The sequence below is a fragment of the Perissodus microlepis genome, chromosome 7 (assembly GCF_051167445.1).
Source record: "Perissodus microlepis isolate ML-2025 ecotype Zambia chromosome 7, ASM5116744v1, whole genome shotgun sequence".
Taxonomy (NCBI): Eukaryota; Metazoa; Chordata; class Actinopteri; order Cichliformes; family Cichlidae; genus Perissodus; species Perissodus microlepis.
Genome location: NC_140467.1, coordinates 8362663 through 8385321, shown reverse-complemented (window position 1 = coordinate 8385321; position 22659 = coordinate 8362663). Strand labels below are relative to the sequence as shown.

Genomic DNA, 22659 nt, shown 5'->3' with positions numbered 1-22659 from the left:
TAATACTGAGGCCAGTCCATGACTGATGTTGATCCATTATGTGTTTGTGATGCTTTCCAGATGGATCAGTATCTGAATGTACTTTTCTATGTTCATGATACTGTCAGTCTTCACAAGATCTCCAACTCCACTGGCTAAAATGCAGTCGCAAACCACAAAAGAGCCTCCACCGTGTTTTACAAATGGGTCACACTCACAGTTGTACACATTTCCTGATCTAATTCATACATATTGACGATTTGAGCCAACAATTTCAAATTTGGATTCATCACTTCATAAAACCTGTTGCCACTGATTTTCAGTCTAGTTCTTGTGTAATTTGGCATCTCAGCCTTTTTTCATGATTTCCCTTCCTTGAGGCTGCCTTCTTGACAGCCACCTTTCCAGTGAGACCATTTCAGATGGTCAGTGAACAGCAGATAGTAGATCGAGTCGAATCTCAGGTTCTGTGTCAGGTCATTGCTGGATTTTGTTTTCTATGGACATGACTTACAGATACTGTTCTTTTCTCCTCCACTTGCTTCAGTTTCATTTACGCACTCCAGATTTGTTAATGACACACTACAGACCCTGATAAGATATGTCAAGGTTTTGGCTAATAGCGCTCTGGAAATCACCTTGTTGATCAAACTTATCTTTGTTACTAGCAGCCTGTCACAAACAATGCCAAAGTGCATACATTTAAAATTGGTTCCTTGATTAGTTGTTATGTGTAAACATAACACTGGTTCATCCCTTGAGTTAGGTGACTGGTGTAATAACTCATGGGCCAGTGTTAAGTGGTTGGTACAAGGACTAAATTAAAAGTGAGTGAAAAAGTAGCCAATAATTAAAGCAAAACTTTGAAACACCTTTAGAAAGTCTGGTGAATTGTTGCTTGAGAGTACTTTAAAAGCATTAAAACAAAGTCCGGCTCTTTGGAAACAAAATATGAAGAAATGAGGGGAGTATCAAGACTTTTACACCGTACTAGATATCAGGGCTTTTTTTTCCTGTGCAGACATGCCTTACACTAGTGATTAAAAAAGAAAAATCCAAACGGTATCCACTTCTGTCGTTTAAATCCCATACACTGAGGCAATAAAATATCAGGTGAAGAAATGACTAAGGGAGGGCATGCTGTCAGCAGCACATTGATGCGGACTATTTTTAAACCTAGCAATCACAGCAACTGAGAGTGCCTCCTTAAGTGCATGTTAAAGTCTGTTATTAAAACTTGGTAATGCTATCCTTTCAAATATAACCACCAGGTCCACAGGAGATGCTCGCTGTCTGAGAATTACAATGATTAAATCCATTCATAATAATTATGGAGGACACAATTTGTATGCAAACTTCGAAGACCTCCAAAGGCTTGGGAGTTTTTGTTGCTGCTCTCGGTTTGTTTTGTTTTGTTTTTTTGAGCTATGGAGGGTCAGACATAATGACATTTTGTACATTTTAATCAGCTATTCTGTGTAAGACCACTTGCTGAATAAATGTAAACACAGACCTCTGATAAATATTTCAGAGAAGTAAAAACTCAGATATGCAACAATAACAGTGAGGAGTTTTTACAAGTATTTTAATGTAAATTTACACCCAAATTTACAGCAATATACCGTATGTTAATAAATAATTCATTGCCATTATACAGCCCAAATAATAAATTACATAACAACGGATTGAAGCAAACAGGCAAGATTTCACAGCAGGTTTGCAGAGGAGACGGAAAAAGTGACGCAGGACGGTCAGGTGAACTGGAGGGGAGGGCGGGATTGCTACGGTGCTTGTGCTTGTAGATAGAAACTGAACAAGTGACATTATTTTTTTTGTCTTAAACAAAAAGAAGTCTCATCAAAATACCAGTGAAAGGTATAGTTTGTTATTCTGTCGCTTAGGTTATGCATAAAACAATAAATAATTATTACAGGTGTCTTTTTTTAAATTAGTTTTGACATGAATTGGAATAGTGAACTAAATAGTTTGGCTTTTCTCTTCCTGAAAGTAGTTTTCAGTTGAAATTGGACAAAAACTGCGAGAAATCCTCGCTCAAGTGATGCAGAATCTGCATTTCAATGACTTATTCATCTCTCTAACATTTATGGTCATGTTAAGGGCTTTGGGACACAGACTCCTGGGTGTACTATCCAAAAAATGGTACATGACTGACGTTTGTCCATCCACAGTGCACCTCTCAATCATTTTAGCGTCACGTAACACCGACTGTTCCAGTCTCCTTAAATTTCTAAACCTTTTCATTCTGACCAGCAGCAGTTTAAACAAAGCATATGGCTTCCCACGACAAATGGTTAAACCGATAAAGCATACAAAACTCTTCATCTATCACAAGTGACATTACCCATTAAAAAAATCTGACCTAAAAAAATGCCATTGATACCATTTGCTGTTATATAGACATTTTAGACGTTCCCTACGCTCCGTAGAGCTTTTACCAGCGACACACACTGCTTCATCTGTCAGATATATAACTAAGCAGACAACATACAATACAGAGGACGGTCAAGTTTTCCCTCTGCTTACATTTCAAGTGCATCCTGTCAAGTTTAAGGCCTGAGGTGTGCTTGATTCCTTGACTCAATTTTTATTTTCTGAGGTCCAACTGGGTGATCATTGCACACCCGGATTACCTCATTGCTGCCCAGAGAAGCTACAGATATGTGCCTGCTGATACATTTATTTAGTGTAGACTGAAACATTTTAAATCCATATGAAAATATGACTGTACACTGGACATACAGTCTTGTGAAGGAAAAAAAAAAAGCACACTCTCTTTCGAATCTAAGAATGAACATATTAGCACATAATAAATGATCTGGTCCTTACTGGGTTCTAACATTATTTAACTATAACCTCAGATAAGCATGCTGCATTACACCGTGTCATTATTAATTTCACCAAAAACTATAACAGAATTTCCAAGCAGTGCATGAAAAACTAAGCACACCCTCACTGCCTCTATAGCAATTAAGAGCAGCTAGGTGCTGGCTGATTGATTGACCATCAGCAAGTGTGAGAACCTCTATAAAAGCAGAAGTTTTGGAAGTTTGCAGCTCAGGAGCATTCAGGTGTGTTTTAACAAAGTGCCAAGGAGATAAGACATCAGCATTGATCTGAGAAGCAATTGTTTTAAAAGAGTTATTAGGCCATTTTCAAACATTTTTAAGTGAAAGATTATTAACAAGTGGAATACATACAACCAGTTGCCAACGTTCCCTGGAGTGGACGCCCCAGTAAATTTACCCCAAGGTCAAACGCTGCACTGCTCAGAGGAACTGCAAAAACCCAAGAGCTGCATCTTAGGCTCCACAGGCCTCATTTAGCATGTTAAATGTTAAAGTTAATGACAGTACAGTTAGAAAGAGACTGAACTAGTATGGCTTGTTTGGAAGGGTTGCCACGAGAAAGCCTCTTCTCTCATGGCAGCATGGCTTAGGTTGCATCTGAACAAATTACACGATTTTTGTGGAACAACTTGCAGAAATTGGGTCGTGCAGCAAGACAGTGGACCTCATTCACAAACAGTGGTTACACACAAATCTTTGACTCATCGATATTTTAATATGCAAACTTGTTTGTGGTCTATAAAGAAATTTAGAAGTGCCCCTGACCAAGTGTACAGAGAAATGTCTCAGAAAATGTAAACACCTATCTTTAAATACTAATATTATTACTGCTCCTGCGGTTATCAGAATTACAATTAAATAAATAAAAAATCGAAAAGGTGGAGGTCTTTTAATTTAAATGTATTCCAATATCCCTTTATCTCATCTTACATTAAATGTTCTTTTTTCATTAAAATGACTTCTGTCATATCGCTGGATATGATTCCTTAAAATCCAGTTTCTTGGCACTTCTCCACAGATATTAGAAAAAGAAAGGAGTGAGTTTCTCATCTTGGACAGATCAGCTGCTCCTCGTCCTTCAGCTGTTTTCTTATTTTTTTTTTATAGTCTGTTGTTCAAACTTGTTTCAGTTTCTTCAGTCAGACTTTTACGTTTACATATATAGAGAAATCGGGCTGTGGCAGTATGAAGATTGCAGAATCCTGTTGGATTCAGATTCAGTAATAAACGTGTGTTGGTTAAAACAAAAAAGGCCGTTGGGCGCAATTTATGATTCCAACAATATTTTTTCATACACACTTGTGTAACAAAATTTTACATAAATACTAGTGAATGAGGCCCAATGGCCCTGACAATGTCCAGACCTCAGCCTGTCTAAAAATCTGTGGCAGGACCTCGAGAGAGCCATGCATAAACAAATGCAAGAAAACCCCAGTGAACTGAAGCAACGCTGTAAAGTAGACTGAGCCAAAATTCTTCCACAATGATGTAAGAGACTGCTGAAGTCATACAGAAAATGATTACTTCAAGTTATTGCTCCTAAAGGTGGTTCTTCAAGCTACTGAATTGTGAGGTGTACTTAGTTCTGACACACTGCTGTTATTGTCCAACTGATATTGCATTTGAGCTGTTAAGGACCAGATGATTTTTGTGATTATGTCCTGATAAGTAAAACCTTAGAACTGAAAGAGGTTGTACTCTCTTTTTCACATTGCTGTACTTGAAAGCCAACTCAAGTAGGAGTGGTTAGCGTTACTCTAACAACGATGCTGCCGTAGCTACGCAGGTTGTGGAAATCCATGGGAAGAATCAGACCGTTTAAGCTCTACATGGACACCATGGATTACAGTTACTGTGATACAAATATAGCAGGTAGTAAGGTGTATCTGGGACCAGTCATGTGACAGAATTGACTGTCCAAAAAGGGTAACAAGACAACTGTTGGCTCCGTCGAGTGCTTCGAGTGAGGAGAGTGGCCCAGCTCCAGCCCGTTCTTGTTACTGTTCCTCCGCTGTCAGAGGCTTTGGAGAGTCAGTGTCAGAGGTCACCTCGGCGTGTGCCCGTTCACTTGGCCCCTGCCCCAGTGAATGTTCGGTAGAGTCAAACACCTCCTGAAGTGCTCGAGCTGGGCCTGCAGTCTCTCCCTTTCCTCTCTTACTTTCTGCCTCTGAGTCACCAGCTCCTAATAAACGAAGGATAGACACGGCTGTTATTACAGAAACCAAGGCTTTATGCACCAAGCTACATTGCTACAACAGGAGATGGCAACACTGGCACCAAAGAGTACACCTACGTGGAAGACACAAAATGATGCTTACCCCCATAGTGATAGAGAGCTGCTCTGCAGTTCTGGTCAGATTGTAGTTCTGTGCTTCGAGTCTTTTACACTGACTGTGAAGGACTTGCCTCTCTATACTCCATTCTGTGAAGAGAAAACAGGCAGTTTCAGTTAATTATATTGCATTTTAACTTGTCTTTTACTCCAATTTTAGCCCCCCTGAGCTCACACACACCAGTGTACCCGCTGAGCTATTTACTTTTGATTAGAGGTCTAAAAGATGTCTAAATTGTATGTAGCAGATGACGCTAACTCAGGGTTTAAATTTAGATTTAAAAAAACAAAACAAAAAACAACTTGAGTCTCTCTAAATCATGTTCGTCCATTGTTTCAGTGTCATTTCGATGCCTTTTCCTTCTGCATGTACAATTAGTCCATGCAACCTTTGCACTGTTATCACAGGGACATTATTTCAGAAGCTGCTGATCTACTGGGATTTCCCCACATAACCATCTCTATGGTCTACAAAGTAAGGCCCAAAAAAGAGAAAATATCAGTGAGTGGCAGTTGTCTCTGGGTTGTCAGAGGTCACAGGACAATGGCCAGAATACTTCACGCTGACAGGAGAGCAACAGTAACTCATTACAAACAAGGTAAAGGTAACACATCAGACCATGAAGCAGATGAGGTACAACAGCAGGTGCCACTACTGTCAGCTAACAAAAGGGCCTCCTTTCACCCACTACCCAAGATACAAGATACAGTATCATTGCTGACCATGTCCATCCCTTTATGACCACAGTGTGTCATCTTTTGGTGGCTGCTTTCAGTAGGACAACGCACCGTGTCAAACATCTCAGATCATATCAAACTGGTTTCTTAAATGTGACAGTAATTTCACTGTACTTAAATGGCCTCTGCAGTACTCAGATCTCAATCCAATAAAGCACCTTTGGGATGCCGGGGAGTATCTGCAGCAACTGAGTGATGCCATCATGTCAATGTGGAGCAAAATCTCTGAGGAATGTTTCCAGCACCTCATTGAATTTTTGCTAAAGGAAAATGGGGGTCCAACCCCTATAGCCCACTGTTCTGACCAATTAACAAAGAAATAAAAAAAAAAATCTGAATGTTTTTTAGCAAAATATATGAACATCAAGACTAAATGTTACATATATGCAGCCATTTTTGTAACTATAAATCATGTAATAAAGAATTGAACCGTTTGGTGTTAAATTTATTAATGTATGGTCTTACAATAGGGTTACAATATAAAGCACCTTCTTGTGATTTAGCACTATATAAATAAAACTGAACGGATCTATATTTATCCAGAAAACATAAAGCTCTCCAAGAAATCCATAGTGCTGCACATCTGCCAAGACATTTGATGTTTTTCATGTCTCAATTCACAACATTTTGTTCATATATTAAATTAACAACCTACAAAAAATTAAGACGCAGGTTTTAGGTGGTTGAGCACTCTTAAGTTTTAAAAGTCAAGAATTTCAAATTCGAGTCCCTGCATCTCCGGCTAATTCTTTTACTGTTCACTGATTTTTGACCCGACTTCTGAGATTAATCTCACACTCTTGCTGAAAACTATTTATATGCAAGTTGTATATGTAGGCATTTGCAGTGCACAACTTTTACAATTATGTATGCAACAAATATATGACACAAAATGTTTTTACATCATGTATATAAATAACTTTCTCTGTTTTCATCATACCACAGAAAAAGCGACTATTGGGGTAATGTATGTGCTATGTCACTGACTCACCGTCCACATACTCCTGGTAGGCCTCAAAAATAGCTTCAATGCCCTGCCACTTCCTTGGAACATCCTCCTCCTCCTCTTCGTCCTCCTCCTGATCGGACTCTTCCTCATCCTCAGACAGGTTCTCCTGTGGGGCTAGAGTGTCCCGGTTGGCTACAGAAGAAGGGAAGTGATGGCCATTGATATGTGCACGCTGAGAGACATGGATGAGATTTGAACTTTTCAGCTGAGAGACGCTGTGAGGCTGCGAGGGATCGGCCTTCACGCCGGCCTCTGGGACACAATTTGAGAGTCCTTAAGAAGAAGAGAGTGAGACAAAATAAACAAAAAGCAAAGTCAGTCCTTGTAGCTCTTTTTAACAGCTTGATGTGATTTTCACTTAACGTGATAGGAACTGGACTTTTGTTTACATTTTAAAGGCAGTGCAGTGCACACTGACACCACTAGGTGGCAAACCCCTAACATTATAGAACAATCAGGTCATGCACCTATGGGAGTGTGGCTAACCTTTGTTCTGCAGTGTGCTGTGTGTGGACTGCAGCACAGCCTGATGGAAGTGCTGAGCGAAGGCCTCAGGGGTGAACCGCTCCAAGGGTCGATTCCGCCCATTCTGCACTTGACTGGGCTCCTTTTTCTGAGCAGCAGCAGCGCCAGTGCCGTTCTGGAGGCCCTGGCGCTTCCTGTTCGATTGTGTCTCCACGAATTCAGCCTTTTCATGATGTGGAGCCAAGGGAGGAGGGAGCCGAGTCACCGTGGAGTCTACAGGTGGTTTGTGCGCGTCGTTATGAAGGTGTTTATGTTTGCTAAGATAGGGAGGGGAGGGGCTGGGAGAGTCTGGGTACAGGTGTCCATTTGACGGACACGGCAGAGGTGCTGAGAAGGAGTCACCTAAAAGATAAGCAGAGGTTTTATTAAAGAGTTGTTTGCTAATTAATCGCGAGCGCATGCATTCATGTTTCCTGCGTTTGTCTGCGTGTGCCTCACCAGTGGAGGGAGCCGGAGGACTTCTGCACAGTGGTAAAGGATTATATCTGAGTGTGTCTAATGTCACAGTCTTCCTCTGAATGGCCTTCAGCAGCTCTTCTGTTCTCTCTTTATCTACAGAGAAAAAGACAGAATGAGAACACCCATCACTCATATTTTAAAAAATATGTGTTTAAAAAATGACTTGGCCGGGAACTAATGGGGAAGTGTCAGTAAATGGATGATCTGAGGGTAGTGCCCAATTCAGAGAGGAAAAAATTCAATTTAATGAAGTTCTTACCAGTTTCCCCCCCTCAACAGTCTCCAAATGTTTTCTTAAGGTCAGAATAGCGTACACTGATTTTAGATTTTATGCCCCATTTCATCGACAACTAGATCTTACTGAAGCACTGGCCTTACAGAAAAGTCTTCAGAAAATGAAGAGGAAAAACTTTAGAAGAGAGTGCAAGTGAGCTGCTGATTATACAACAGCGTCCCTGCAAGCAAGTAATAATCATTTAACAACAGAGAGTTTACGCTGGTATTTGAAAATCCAATTTTCAGATTGTAGTTATGAGATTCTTTTTAACAGAGGGGTAAAATAAAATAAACACAGCCAGTGTGAAAAACAAAGAGCTCTAAGAATATTTAACACTTCTTAGGTAGTCTTTGCATAATAATATTTCTAACTTTTAATATAAAAACTTGAGGGAGCAATGGAAAATTTCTCATTCATTGCATTCTGCCATCAGAGAGGCATCTTATTGGTCCTCATTCATCCTGCAGCATGACAAGAACCCCAAATGTACAGCCAGAGTCACCATCTGTTTTCAGTGACTACTGCAGACAGTATGGACTTGTGGTCACCTTCATGGTTTTTAAAACCCCTAAGATTTTTCCATTGTACTCCTTATACATGTCAATGCCACTTTCTTAGGACCAAGTTTTTCTGATTAATAACTGCTTTTGTAGCAAATCTGCTTCACGATTTCATGCATTTTGCTCTTCTGCATACTATAGTTGCACTTTTTGTTGTTCCTGACATCAGCACTTCATTTTCAGGTCATTTTCACCCGAAGAACTAATGCTTACTGATATCTTATCGTTTTTGGACCAGTGTTTATAAACCGTAAAGATGGTTGTGTGGGAAAATCCCAGGCGCTCCTCAGATTCTGGAGTACCCTGACAACCATGCCTTGTTCAAGTCACTAAAATGAACGTTCTTCTCTTTCCGATGCTCAGTTTAAACTTCAGCAGGTCATCACGACCATGTCTACACGCCTAAATGCTCTAAGCCAGGGGTCCCCAATCCCAGTCCACGAAGGCCGGTGTCCCTGCAGGTTTTAGATGTGTCCTTGATCCATCACAGCTGATTTAAATGGATAAATTACCTTCTCAACATGTCTTGAAGTTCTCCAGAGGCCTGGTAATGAACTAATCATGTGATTCAAGTGTGTTGACCCAGGGTGAGATCTAAAACCTGCAGGGACACTGGTCCTCGCGGACTGGGATTGGGGACCCCTGCTCTAAGCCAATGCCACGCGATTGTTTGATTTTCGTTAACAGGTAGTTTAATAGGTTTACCTGATATAGCAGCCACCCAAAAGTGTATATATTTGAAGATATTTTTCTACATATTTAGTTTTGCCAGTTTTTTCCATTATACATCTGCAGTTTATCCAGTTTCATAAATTAATGACCTTTTAAACAGATTTCACACATTCTGAAGCAGTACCATGTTTTCCCTGGATGTGGGCTCAAATCTACTCTTGCTGGACAAATCAGAAAATCCCACTCCAACCTTCAGATTCTTCCTAACTTTATTTTCTTCTCACATGCTTCATTTTTTTCCCCTCCACGGGGAATCACCAGAGCAACTCTGAAGAAAGCAGAGTAGCACGTAGGATGTGTGTGTGGATATCAAACAGGTTGTTACCTCTCCTCTGCTGTGGGCTGACGTGCGAGAGGTTGAACATAAGGAGGAAGTCTTTTTTCTTCTCCAGTTCGGGGGTGCAGTCCATCTGCTCGGCAGAGTATGGAGTAGTTAAGGGAGTTGTGGGTGTTGAAGATGTTGAAGGTGAGCAGGCCTTTTTCTTGCCCTGCACAGCCGGAGGAGAGACGCTGCGCTCTTTCATCATCCTCCTCCTCTTCCTCCTCTTCTGAGCCAGAAGATCATCGCGATGGGTCAGCGTAGTAAGACCACACACACGCAGAAAATCCACTTTCTTTGGAGAAAGATCAATCAGACAAAAGGGAAAACCCCCCCCCAAAAAACTTAATACCTGTGATGAATGCATATGTGACTGTGTGTGTTTTCGCACCTCTGAAGACGTGTCCAGCTTGAGTGGGGGCTGTTCTGTCACTCTTCTCAGATGAGCTTTCACCTCCTCCTCATCGCTCTCATCATATGACTCATCCAGGTCATAGTAATAACCTGGTAAAGGCAGAGCATTATTAAAACAATTGCAGGCCTATGCATCAGTAATGACATGATCTGCAGTTCCCTTTAGTCTTCCATCTCCACCTCCTGCTGCTTTCTGTTTTATTCCTCTCACCTCCTTCTTTGGCCTCTTTCCTCCTCTTCTCTTCCAGGTCGAGTTTGCTGAGCAGCCTGCGATGCTGCTGGAGAACCTCATCGTACACCATCATGCTGTCAGGCACCTGATGCGGTCGCTCCCTTACTGCTGGCGGAGAAGCAGCCTGGCACCGTCCCCCTTGGTCAGTGCAGGCTCCACTGGAGATAGATGGAGGCATAAAGGATCGCTGGTGGAGGTTATTGATGTGATGCCGGTGGTAGAGGCTCTGGATGGCTCTGTCCTGCTCACTCTTGTTCCAGCACTCCTGTAAACTTGCTCCCCTGAGTGAGGCGAACCTTTCTGGGCTTTTTGCCATCCTCCTGTTGCCCTCTTCCAGCCTCTCCCCCCATGCCGCAGGCGGTCTCTCAGCTCTGGTCAATCCCGGTGGCGGTCGACTCGGTGGCGTTGGGGCGTTTAGTTTTCTGCGGGAGTCTGCAGGTGCGTCAACAAGAGAAGCTGGGTTCCACAGTGTAGTGGCAGGGGCAGGAGGTTGATGGGGAGCTTTTGGGGAGATTAGCGGCGGTGGAGCGCCGAGGCAGGCTGCTACATCTTTGCTGCCTGGGTTGTGATAGACTGAACCGGTACTGCTTAGAAGAACAGAAAGAACCTTTTTTATTCAAATTCTGGACCTAGTAAAGAGTGCATGGTGTTTCAAAAGGGATACAAATTGTATTCAAAAGAAGAAGCAGCTAATTCTCACCGGCTGCCGTCTCTCCTCGGTTCCACCCCTTTCCCCGGTGACCTGAGGCCAAGCTCTAGGGGACGCTCCCTGTCCTGTCCTTGTGCTCGCTGTCGTGTTAACCACGCCTCCTCGCTGGCTCTCTGACTCATCATGCTGGCGGAAAGAGCTCCATGGATCCCACCAACAGCACCAGCATGATGTTTCCCCAGGTGAGAAGGCAACAAGCTGGGCACTGGGTATGGCACAGAGCCCCTGGAGGAGTGAATGCTAGGCTGCAGAGGCTTAGGTGCTGAAAAACCTGGGTGTTCGGAGTCCTTGGATTTATCTGGAGAAACTGTGGAGTTATGGAAAGTGCATGTGTTATGTGCTACGCTGATATATCAGGATGTTTATTTACTTCAACAGCACAAAGTAACGGCCCTTTATTTGATGCAGTCTTTATTTCTAAGTCCTTCAGTTTGATAAGTATAACTGGACATATTAGTCCATTTTCCACTGCAGGAAGCCTTATTTTAGGATCTGCTCCCATTGCCCTTTTAAGTTATAGTATTACGTGCAGAATGTGTTCACAGAGGTTAAAAAATGAGACAGACTGTGTGCAGAGCTGAGATTTTTAGCCAAAGAGCGAGAGCTTGAAGAGAGAATAAAATGTAAAGGTTTCAACCACAAGTGTGCTAATTTATATGTCAGTCTGCTTGTACTTTAAACAATTTACTGCATCCTTTTGATAGTTTTATTTCAGCAACTTGAGAAGTCAGCAAGTTCACCGAAGTCATTAGAAATTCTCCTTTGGGGTATAAATGTTTCTAGCAGATTTCATTGCAATCTGGCCAGTAGCTGTCAGGATATGTGGCTCAGGTCCAAAGTGTTGGGCAGACACTTTACTTAAGCAACACAAGTGTTAAAAATTTAAACTACTGCAGATCAAAACCAGCAGTGTTGTGAGCTTCTGTCTTCTTTCTCGATAATGATGAGTAATAATGAGTCAGCTATACCCAGAACAGACTACTTGGGTATTTTAACTGAAATTAAGTAAAAAAAATAAAAAAATAAATCAGTTTCTAAAACTCTGTATACATGCTTGAGCATGCACCTGCAGGCGAGCGCACATACATGTACGCTCTACACGCTGTTTGTGTGTAGGTACCCAGTCTGTTCGGGGTCAGCCTTTCTCCTGGCCTGGCCCTGTCCTCCGGTGGTGCCCTCCGAGCATGCAGCTCAGCCAGGTAGTGGCCCTCCGCCGCTCTGACCATCTGCTGCTGTCTCTCCCTCTGCCTCTCCTTCTGTCTTTCCAGCTCTCTCTCACGCTCCCTCTCCTCCTCTCGCTCCCGCTCTCTTTCCCGCTCTCGTTCCAGCCCGGCCTCTCGCTCTCTCTCTTTCTCTCGTTCACGCTCTTGCTCTCTCTCTCGCTGGCGGAGCTCGTTCTCCATCTGTAGCCTGTGGGGGAGGTTGACAAGTATGCGTACACACAGACACAGATACACACACACACACAAAAAGGGAGAAGGTGAGAGATGCAACACCCAACATGAGGCAGATATTAACCACACACTGGTGAACCTCGCACAAACATTTCTACTAAAACATACACACACACGCAGCTGCAGAAGAACACACACACACTCTCTCCATTTACCATGAGGAAAATAATCCATACACAGCATGACTGAGCAAGAGCAGATGAACACTTAATAGGTATCCACAGGAAAATGACACACACACACACACGCACAAGCAATCAATAGCACACAAACAAACCTACAAGATATGCAGGAGCCATTACAGAACCAGATGATGAATGCCATCCATTTCAAACACAAACATTTCCCCTGTGCATTATGCCACAGGAAAACAATGAGTATTATCAAACTGAGAAAGCAGCTCAAAGCGCTGAAAGAAAAGAGAGACACACAGAGGGACTTAAAAAATAAAAAAAATACTTCGTTATGTGTGTGCGATTTTATGTAAGCGCTGGCTTGCATATGCATGTCTGTGGGCGTACAGTGTGTGTGAAGGGCAGTGTGTGTGATAAGTGTATAGGAGGCACTGTGGGGTGTGTGCTAAAAATATCACACAGTCAGCAACCTGTGCCTACCCTGCAGAGAGATTACACAGCTCTGCAGACAGTGAAGAAAGAAAGAAAGAAGGAAAGGAAGAAACAAACAAAGTGCTACCTCTCAGATAAGGCTGTGTGGTTTAGGTCTGCAGGGTAGCGGCCTCCAGGCAGGTGTAAGTGGAGGGCAGAGGGGTGCAGTGGAGGGAAGGCACCCCCTGCAGGCACAGAGTAGAACTGTGATCGCAGTGCAGAAAGACACAGAGACTCCTCCATCCTGTGGCAGAAAAAAACAAAAAATGAGTCAGAATATATCTGCCACTGAGGAGCTGATGGTTATCTGATAAGTGAGTGCAGAATAGATTAAAGGATGTGGGGTTTGTTTTGTTTTTTTAACATTTTGACTTTTATTTGACAGGACTGTGCAGAAGAAGCAGCAGAAGCATGGAGAGAATAGAGGTTGGAACCCAGGCCCCTGCAGCAAGGACTTTAGCTTTTTGTTATGGGGCGCCACCTCAACCTGGTGAGCTATAGTGGACACTGCACACTTCCTGCTTTATTCCAGCATGCTATATAAAAAGACTGTAAATAAAAATTGGAATAGCCACAATGATAATGCCTACTGGTTAGTAAAGTGAATTCAGCATCGTGTTTTAAAACCAGAGGAGAAGATTGGGTTGAGAAAACGAGGAATATTGCAGTCCCAAAGCTAGATTGATAACTTGTCATTTGCACTGTAACACACACCCTGCTATTTAGATTACTTGCAAAATGATCATCATGTTGTATCCATTAAGACTAGTGATTATGCTATAGACTAATCAGAAAAGATTAAGTGAGGTCATGGATTTGGGGAGCCCCTGACTCCAGCTACATTTCTCATTGAAACCCGAGGAGCCCCCCCCTGGTGGCTATAAAGAAGAATGCAGATTACTGCTATACACAGGCATTAACCTAAAAAAAGATAAATGGCAGCTGTGTGGGTTTCTGTTACCTCGGTAAGGACAGAGGGTGGTGCAAGTAGGCTGGATGATAGTAAGCGGCGACGGCGGCGTGGGCTGCAGCGGCCGGGTCGAGGCTCAGGGGCAGAGAGCTCAGACGGAGGTCATCTGAGGTGGCGAACGGCCGGAGTGCTCTCAGGTATTCCTCTGGAACGGCACCTGAGGGCACTACGGGGTGCATCTGCCCCGGCAAACTGCAGAACATATTCAGAGGATAATTTTAAGAATGAATTCTGCACGCAGACTTTTCTGCACAGCTACGCAGTATGCACGTGCCACACTTACCTAATGCTCTGCATTCGGGGGTCTTGCATGATGCTGCTTGGTGTGAGGCCAAAGGAGTGAGCCAGGGGGTGAGGTGAAGAGATGGGAGGAGTCCTCTTATCCTGCTGTGGCTGGGGGTTCTCAGCTCCCACCCGCTCCCTGCTGAGACCCTGAACACTCGGCTCCACCTGACAAAGACATACAGAAAGTGTGAGAGCAGACTTTACTATGTCTATTGGTGTGATTTTTTTTTTTTTTTTTTCCAGTGTGTGTCTGTGTGAGTGTGCACGCGCTACATTCAAACAGAGTAGAGGAGTTCTGGAAAAAGACGAGTGAGAAATAAGATGGAGTGATTGCGTAAAAACCTCTGAGCTGCAGCCAGAGGCTCAGCGGAGTGGAAAAGTGGGTCTGATATGTCATAACAGGTCAAGATCAAAGTGGAAAGATGATCCCAATATCTAGCCAACTGCTCCATCCTTCATCACCCACTCCCTCTCTGAGCTTCTCACTCAGATGATTTGGCCACCACAACACTGCATTTGATCCTCGATTGCTCAAAATCACCACCATGACCAAAGAGGCCTTTTTTTTGCCAAACCTGCATATAAACACGCATTAAGAAATAAGTACCCCATGCCTGTATCCAAGGCTCTCTCCCACTTTGTCTGGTATGTCATGCGGCATTGTTCTTCATTCTGTTCAAACCAAGCAGCGCTCAAGGATCTGAGAAATGAAGCCAATACTGAAGTAGTCTAGTAACTGCAATTCTCCAAATGGCCACTTGAGGTTGGCTCCAAACCATAGACAGTGTAAGACTGCGGTCTCCAACCTTTTTTGCGCCACGGACTGGTTTATGCCCGACAATATTTTCACGGACCGGCCTTTAAGGTGTCGCGGATAAATACAACAAAATAAAACTAGTACCGGTACCGAAAAAAAGAAAATTTATTCATAACACACGTGAAAAGACCAAGGAAAACCGAGTTAACGATCAAAACGATAACAAAATAACGCTGAAAACCGATAAAAACCCTGAAAACCATACATTTCACACCTGAGCCTCAACTCTCGCGGCCCGGTACCAAACGACTCACGGACCGGTACCGGTCCGAGGCCCGGGGGTTGGGGACCGTTGGTGTAAGAGATAGATGTAGCTTCTCTGATGTCGCCCACTGGTTTCTAAAGTCCTGTTTCAGAACCTCGCGTGGAGGGTTTCTGCTTCACCAGGGCGGGTCTGGCTGTGAAACTGCACGGTCCTTGTTTAAGGACCTGTGATTCACAGTTAGTTAGTGAATGATTGTGCAGTCTTATCCCAATCTGCTAGGACTCTGTGGTGGTGAGGGGAAGGAGACTAGACAAAAGACACTGTGGAAGAGATCCAGAGATTAATAATAAAGGATGATTAAATGCAGAGTGGTGTATAAGCACAGAGAGACAAAATTATGTGAGTGATCCAGCTGTAACTATAAGCTTTATAAAATATGAAAGTTTTAAGCCCAATCTCAAAAGTAAGAGAGGGCATTTGTCTCCCACATCTAAACTGGGAGCTGGCTCCATAGAAGAGAGGCTTGAAATCTGACGGCTCTGCCTCCCATTCTACTTTTAAATATCTTAGGAACTACAAGTCAGCCTGCAGACCAAAAGCAAAGTGCTCCATTGAGGTAATATGGAACAGATAATCCTGAATTTTAAAATAAATTTAAAACAGACTTAATGTTTTGTTCAGCATGACCCAAAACTTGTGGTTAAGCTCATAATCTTAGCAGCAAAGTGTTTACAGAGGTCAAGACAGGGACTGGTTTTTCCTTTGATTTCTGTAGGACTGATGTCTCTTTGCAACCACAGCTATCGCCACCTGGTGGCATCCATGGTTTATACTGTTTGTGCTCCAAAAGGAAGTCAGTCTTTACAGTCTTTATATATTTCCATACTAAAATGCAGCAGGCAAATGTGTTTGCAGCCTGCTATAAGAAAAAGGTGTGGTCACTGTAGCCAGCTGTACTGAGCTGAACTGATCTTCTGTGTTCTAAACTTTAATGTTTATTTATTATGCTTAGCACTTACTAGTAGGCATCAATATATGTGTTGCACTTATATAGTTTCTACTGTAGCTTGTAAACATTAGCTGCCAAATATCACTTCTAGCTCCAGAAATCATGAAACTCTTCTATAATGAAGACTCCAAAACTAATATTGGCGAATTAATCCATGACTTTACATTTGTTCCCATTTTTATATACAGTCTATGCTCCAAACTGTAAGGCAAAAAAATAAAATGAAAAGACTCATAGTCTACAGCAGTGATTAAGCTGATCTAACCGTTTGTTTGCATGCTTGCAGTTAGTGATTAGCAGATATTAAAACAAAGTAAAACCAGGAACTGAAAATGAAAAAGTGCTGCAATATTTTTGGTGTGATGGAGCCACCGACTGACTAACCAACCAACCAAGAAGCCAACAGACCACCAGACACTGATTCTAAATAAGAAACAGCTGCCTGGAACCGTTTAGCAAAGTATGTTAATGAGAAAAAGACATACATTTACACTAATGTGTCATATCTTGTTGCTACAGCAACAGACAGCAGTACAGGTCAGGCTGACCACAGACGAACCACAAACAAATGACCTCTCTCAGCAACACCCAATCTGCTACCTTAGTTTAGTACAACACTTGATTTGCAGTATAATACTCGTGTTTTGAATACGTTTGAATAGTTTTGTATATGCCACTCATGGAAAGCAGATTCAAACCAGGGATGAAGCAGCTTTCCTTTGATATCTCCCAGAAATCCTCACTAGGTCAAAACAAGACAGGGAGGCAACACATGGACGGTCTGGAGAGCAGCCATCGCATTCCTTGACCTCTGACCTCGCAGACAGCCAATGGCCTTCACAGACCCGGCAATAAAACACACGCAGTCTGCTTCTTTCGGTTAAACGGTCCTTTGCTCTGTCCGCACAGTACGGACAAACACTGAATTAACACACAGCTCTGCTCTCCCGCTCATTCTTACACTCCCTCCCTTCCTTTCTTAACATCCTATTCTCCATTTTTTTTCCTGCCTCCCTCCCTCCTCGATTCTCTCTGAATGTCTGAATAAGAGCCCCAGGCAGGCTGGGCCACAGAGTGGTCTTTGTGAAGGGGGAGAAAGGCAGCTCTGATCCAGGGGGAAGTGGCTACTGTGGGGGCTAACCTCTGCATTGTTTGAGGGGCCTGGTTACTTGCCATAGCTTAAATTCACACACACACACACACACACACACACACACACACACACACACACACACACACACACACGCGCGCGCGCAGGTCCCCCTTCACATCCTAAGCCTTTTGTGGTGAAGGGTCAAGTACACACACATACACACACACTCTCCAGGAAGCTGAAGACAAAAAGTGCCAGTCTCCGCAGCCTCCACTGTGTGTGTGTATTTTTTTAGACAAACACTTAATGTGTTGCTGAAAAAGATGCAGAACAGCAAGGAAGAGGGTGGCTGGAAGCATGAAAATGAAAGCGTAAGACAACACAGAGAAAGGCAGGATGGGGTAAATGAAGAAAGCAACGCTTGGACGGCTGGTTTTGACAGTTGGATGTTGATAAGCACTGGGACTATTTCTTTAATGGAGGGAGCAGCAGCAGCAGCAGGACAGATAAAGGAGACTGAGAGCGACAGACCTCTCATCTGTACTGAGAGAACACGAGAGAGAGACGAGGAAGGGCCGAGAGAAAAGAGGAGACCGGCGTGACAGGGGAACAAAAGGTACAGATGCACAGAGAGAAAACAGCAGACATTTTGTCTCAGACTGGCGCGAAACACCCAGAGGTGTGACAGCGTGATGAATGACACGTCTTACCTGTCTTCCGTCGGCCCTCCACAGGCCGTTGCTTGTCTTTGTGGGGGCAATGGTGACTACTGGAGGTGTGCTGGGGACACTGCGGCCCCTGTTCTGGCCCAGGAGGGGCCCTAAAGAGCCCCGCTTAGGGGTGGTAACCGGCGAGCTGTGGCTGGTGGCCGGGGAAGAGACGGGAGACGATTCACCGCTGAGGGCAGAACCTGAGGAAGGGAGAGAAAGAGGAATGAATGACAGCAAACAGCATCTGATCAGATTAAAAAGATTTCACGATCAAATAATCTCCCCGTGGCACATAACTTTTTCTATTTTTTTGTCAACGTGACGAACTAAACACTGTTTCAGTCATTTTTGATAAAAAGCTTTCAAAAAAATGTGACAGAAACAAAGGAAAGTGTAATAACGATACCGGAAGGAAAAGGGTACGAGATGAAAGAAGGTGTGTGACAATTACGAACACGCACCAAAAAAAATCTGCTGTAAAAAGAGCGAAGGAAGCATGTCATAAATGACTGTGTTAAAAAGAGGCTGGGGTGTGACACCGAAGGGGAGGTGTGATAAAGGGAGTGTGCGTGTGTAAACACGCACACAAACAAACACACTCGGAAACAAGCAGGAAATAATGAGACAGAGAAGGTAGGAACCAATGAGTTCATGTAGAGCTGCAGGTAGAGAAAATGAGATAGTGATGGAGAGTCGGGGACACAGAAAGAGAGAGAGAGAGAGAGAGAAGGGGAGAGGGAGCTTGTTATAATTGGCTGTAATTAGATTCTCATTATTAGGAGATGAATGGAAACGAAGGAAGGAAGAGACAGAGAGGGAGAGGTCAGAATAGGTCAGCTCTTATCCAGCACCTTCATTAGGACAGCAGTGAGCTGAGTGAGGACACACACACACAACCAAATAGCTACCAGGCAGCCAAACATTTCACAATAATTCACAAAACACAACCATACTCTGAAAGGATCTACTTTCACTTTTACTGGCATTGTGTTTCAATACGCTGTCCAATTTTCATTCATTAACATTGTGTTCCCGTCTTCAAGAAACCGCTTTTTTCTCCCCCATTAGATAAAAGATTGATAACGCCGTCGTGTCTGTAGTCTAAATATGAAGCTATAACAGTCAGTTAGCTTAGCTTAACATAATAACTGGAAGAATAAGGACAGAGCTTTCCTAGCTCTGTCCAGAGGCAACAAATTATAATCTACCAGCACCCGTATGATCACCCACTCTCCTACGCCCTGTTAAAGTGTCCATGTGCAAACAAAGATTCCCATTTCTCCATGCAAAAGCTGAAGTATTCCACAGAGGAGAGAGAAACAAGGAAAGTCAACATGATTTTGTACAAACCTGACACCAGCAGTAAAGGTTGGACTGGGTGTGACACACAAAGAGGAGTCTGTTTGTGTGTTTGTGTGTGTGTGTGCTCAAAAATACGTTAGCTCTCCAGGGCTTGAGGCAGCTGGAGCTGTGTTTGGGTGTGTGCAGGGTGGTTAAACCAGTGCTCACCTCTGGGGTCCTCTGCCTGTTTGGCCAGTTTACGAAGGGCAGCAGCGAATCCAGAGTTTGCAGACTGGGCAACTGCGTTCCCATTGGTTAGTGGACTGAGGGGACTGACTGTAGCCGTGGTGCGACTCGCCGTGGAGATCATTCCTAATGATGGTGACTTATTGGACTCATGGTTCATACCTGGCGAGAGCGGAAAGAAAAGATGCGAGGAACTTTATTATTGATTTGATTAAGCGAAGGCCTCGCTCAGCGTTGCACTCGGCTAACTTCCTGCCTAAAAAAAGATTTCTGAACACAGTTGGTACCAGAGTCATTCTGAATCAACAAAACTCAACTGACAAGTGTGTGTTTGTGTGTGTGTCTGGGGATGATAGTGAGTGCATACGTGGGGGTCAGCTCCACTAGAGACAGTGTGGAGGCAGGAGAGCGGTGACCCTAATAGCAAATCACACACATGAGTGCACACATGTCCGTTTCCTCAAGGGAGCCACCCAACACATCTTAATACCGCAGGGGCGTCTACACACAAACCACACTGCGCTTTTACACCCTTGTGGAGCATGCAATCATGTACACACATACACGCAGGAAACAGAAACACACACAGAGCATCCATCGATCTACTGGACAGAGAACACACCGAGAACAAACACAAGTAGGGTAACCTTTGTCTTCACCCTCTACCCTCTTACTGACCCACTAATGTTAATTACAGCTGGAATTAGCCAGCACCCCTCCACCCACCCTGGCTGCTACAGCACTGACCTCATTACCACCACAACACACAATCACACAAACACCTTTAGAACACTCACACAGACACATAAAACCACAAAAAGAGCAAACAAAAGGGCCAAAGCAGTAAACACACTCATGAAAAATTCATATGAACACAATGAACACCATTATTGAACGCGCCGCTCGTCACACTGACAACTTTGATAAAGTGGAAGAATAAAGTAAACGGTGGATTTCAGAGCTTGGAAATCTCAGACTTACAGATTCCAAAACAGGGAAAACAGCAGAGTGATTAAAAAAGTATGTAGGAGCATTAAAACAGATTGAAACTCGGTTAAGATTGAAAGAGATAATTAAAAAAAAAACGAGAGCTGGTTAGAGGTTAACTCTAGGTAGGTTTCCTTTGCACATGCTCCCAAACATAGAAGCCTAGATTAGAGAGAAATGTGCTGTTTCAGGTTTTATGACCCTGCAAGCTGACAAAAAGCTAGACAGTGTGTGATGCATACAACTGACATGCATGTAGCTTCTGACATGCCACGCTCTTATCTAACAGAACCTGTTTCTATACAGTCCTTCCTCCTAATTTCTTCATGTCTGCGGTCACACATGTATTTACACGTCTTAAAAAAAATTGAACTTGAAACTGTGAATCAGATAGACAGAAAGGGAACGAGAGAGATGAAGAGAGCAAAAGCTCAGATCCTGACAGGCTGTGTGTGTGTCTACATCTCTGTCCCTGCTGAGCCCAGCAGTCAAGGGAGAGATGATAAGACAGTTTCTATCGACTCCTTCTCTCCCTCCCTCTCCCCTCTACTCGTCCACTCTTTCCTCCCCCTCTTTCTCTCCACTCTTTCCTCCCCATCTCTCCCTCTCTTTCTCTCCACTCTTTCCCGTTTATCTCAGCACACTGGAGCTTATTTAACAAAAGCCAACACACATAATCTCCTCTCTGTCTCTTGCTTTCTTTCTTCCTTCTTTCTACAATCTTTTCTTACACGCTCTCCCTCTGATATTTATCCATGTCGTTCACAAACACACAGACACGCGGGCTTCCGTGTGCATATGCGCATAATTCAATCATGCAAGCACTCACCCTGCCGCTCACTGTTCTCCTCCTGCTTGTCGTCTTTCTGCTCCTATGCGAGTCTCTTTCACTCTCTCCCCTCTCAGCCTTGCAGCTGCTACGTGGTCACGTGACCTCTTTTCTATCCACTTCCCACCTCCTCCACCTCTTCCTCCTCCTCCTTCTCGCCATCTACTGCCCCCTCCCTCTCCAGCCTACCTTTTACTCCTCTCTTCTCTCACTTTTTATCCATTTTCTCTCCTCAGACGCACCCTCCACCCCCGCCCCCCCACCCCCCAACCCGACCCTCTCTCCTCCTCAGACAGCGCTTTCTGTCGTTTTCTTTCCTCTCTTCATTCTTCAGCCTTCCTCCTTTTGGCTAGCACTCATGGGAGGGTGGCGTGGTGGCTGGAAGGGGATGAGTACGAGGAGGGAGGGAGGGTGCAGGGTGATGAAGGGGAGGGTGTGTGATTTGAGCTCTGTGTGTGTGTGAGGTACAGGGTAGTGTTAACCCTCCATCCATCACTCTGTCTCTCTGTTAGTCAGTCCTGTCTGCTCTGGGATGCAGGAGGTTATGTGGTGGGGTTTACAGTGACCTTTAACCCTTCACCTCTGACCACTGCTGCTCCTGACAGCGGGAGGGCTGACATATGAAACACACAACAGCCCTAAATACAAATTAAGGCTTTTTTTTTTTAACTCCTTCTAGAAATCTTGTTTTAAAAAAAAAAAAAAAAAAAGAGGACAGATTGAATAAACATGACTAAAAGGCGCCGTGAGGCTCTATTGCTCACTGCATCAGAAAACAGCTGGGTGTAAGAAGAGGAAGAAGAAGAAATGGAGAGACAACCTTAGGCAGGAAAATGGGAATTTTTGCCTGAGGATGGTGCTATACGAAAGACCATATTATTATCAGCAAACAATAGGCCTTCCCCTGTGTGCGCTGTCCATTTCAGATAACCACGCAGATTCATTTAAAAGAATAGAGTGTGTTTGCGAACAAGATTATCGTTACAGTTATGACACACACGCTGATATCAAGCAAA

General features: G+C 43.7%; 1 protein-coding gene across 4 annotated transcripts in view; it reads right to left on the bottom strand.

Moving 5' to 3' along the window:
* Window positions 1-1547: 1547 nt before the first annotated feature.
* LOC146382493 (genetic suppressor element 1-like) overlaps window positions 1548-22659 on the bottom strand; it is a 39778-nt gene continuing 18666 nt past the window's right edge. For 2 of the 4 annotated variants that reach the window (XM_084933159.1, XM_084933162.1), the window contains exons 2-16: window positions 19810-19989; window positions 18301-18500; window positions 14465-14631; window positions 14173-14373; window positions 13300-13455; window positions 12273-12562; window positions 11144-11459; window positions 10423-11030; window positions 10189-10301; window positions 9804-10092; window positions 7889-8002; window positions 7412-7792; window positions 6908-7198; window positions 5165-5268; window positions 1548-5028 (exon numbers count right to left, since the gene is read on the bottom strand). In XM_084933159.1, the coding sequence (XP_084789285.1) occupies window positions 4891-5028; window positions 5165-5268; window positions 6908-7198; window positions 7412-7792; window positions 7889-8002; window positions 9804-10092; window positions 10189-10301; window positions 10423-11030; window positions 11144-11459; window positions 12273-12562; window positions 13300-13455; window positions 14173-14373; window positions 14465-14631; window positions 18301-18500; window positions 19810-19989 (3548 nt within the window). In that variant the 3' untranslated portion in view covers window positions 1548-4890. Of the gene's footprint in view, window positions 5029-5164; window positions 5269-6907; window positions 7199-7411; window positions 7793-7888; window positions 8003-9803; window positions 10093-10188; window positions 10302-10422; window positions 11031-11143; window positions 11460-12272; window positions 12563-13299; window positions 13456-14172; window positions 14374-14464; window positions 14632-18300; window positions 18501-19809; window positions 19990-21643; window positions 21831-22659 lie in introns of those variants that run through there. The other 2 variants (XM_084933161.1, XM_084933160.1) reach the window with 2 other exon arrangements.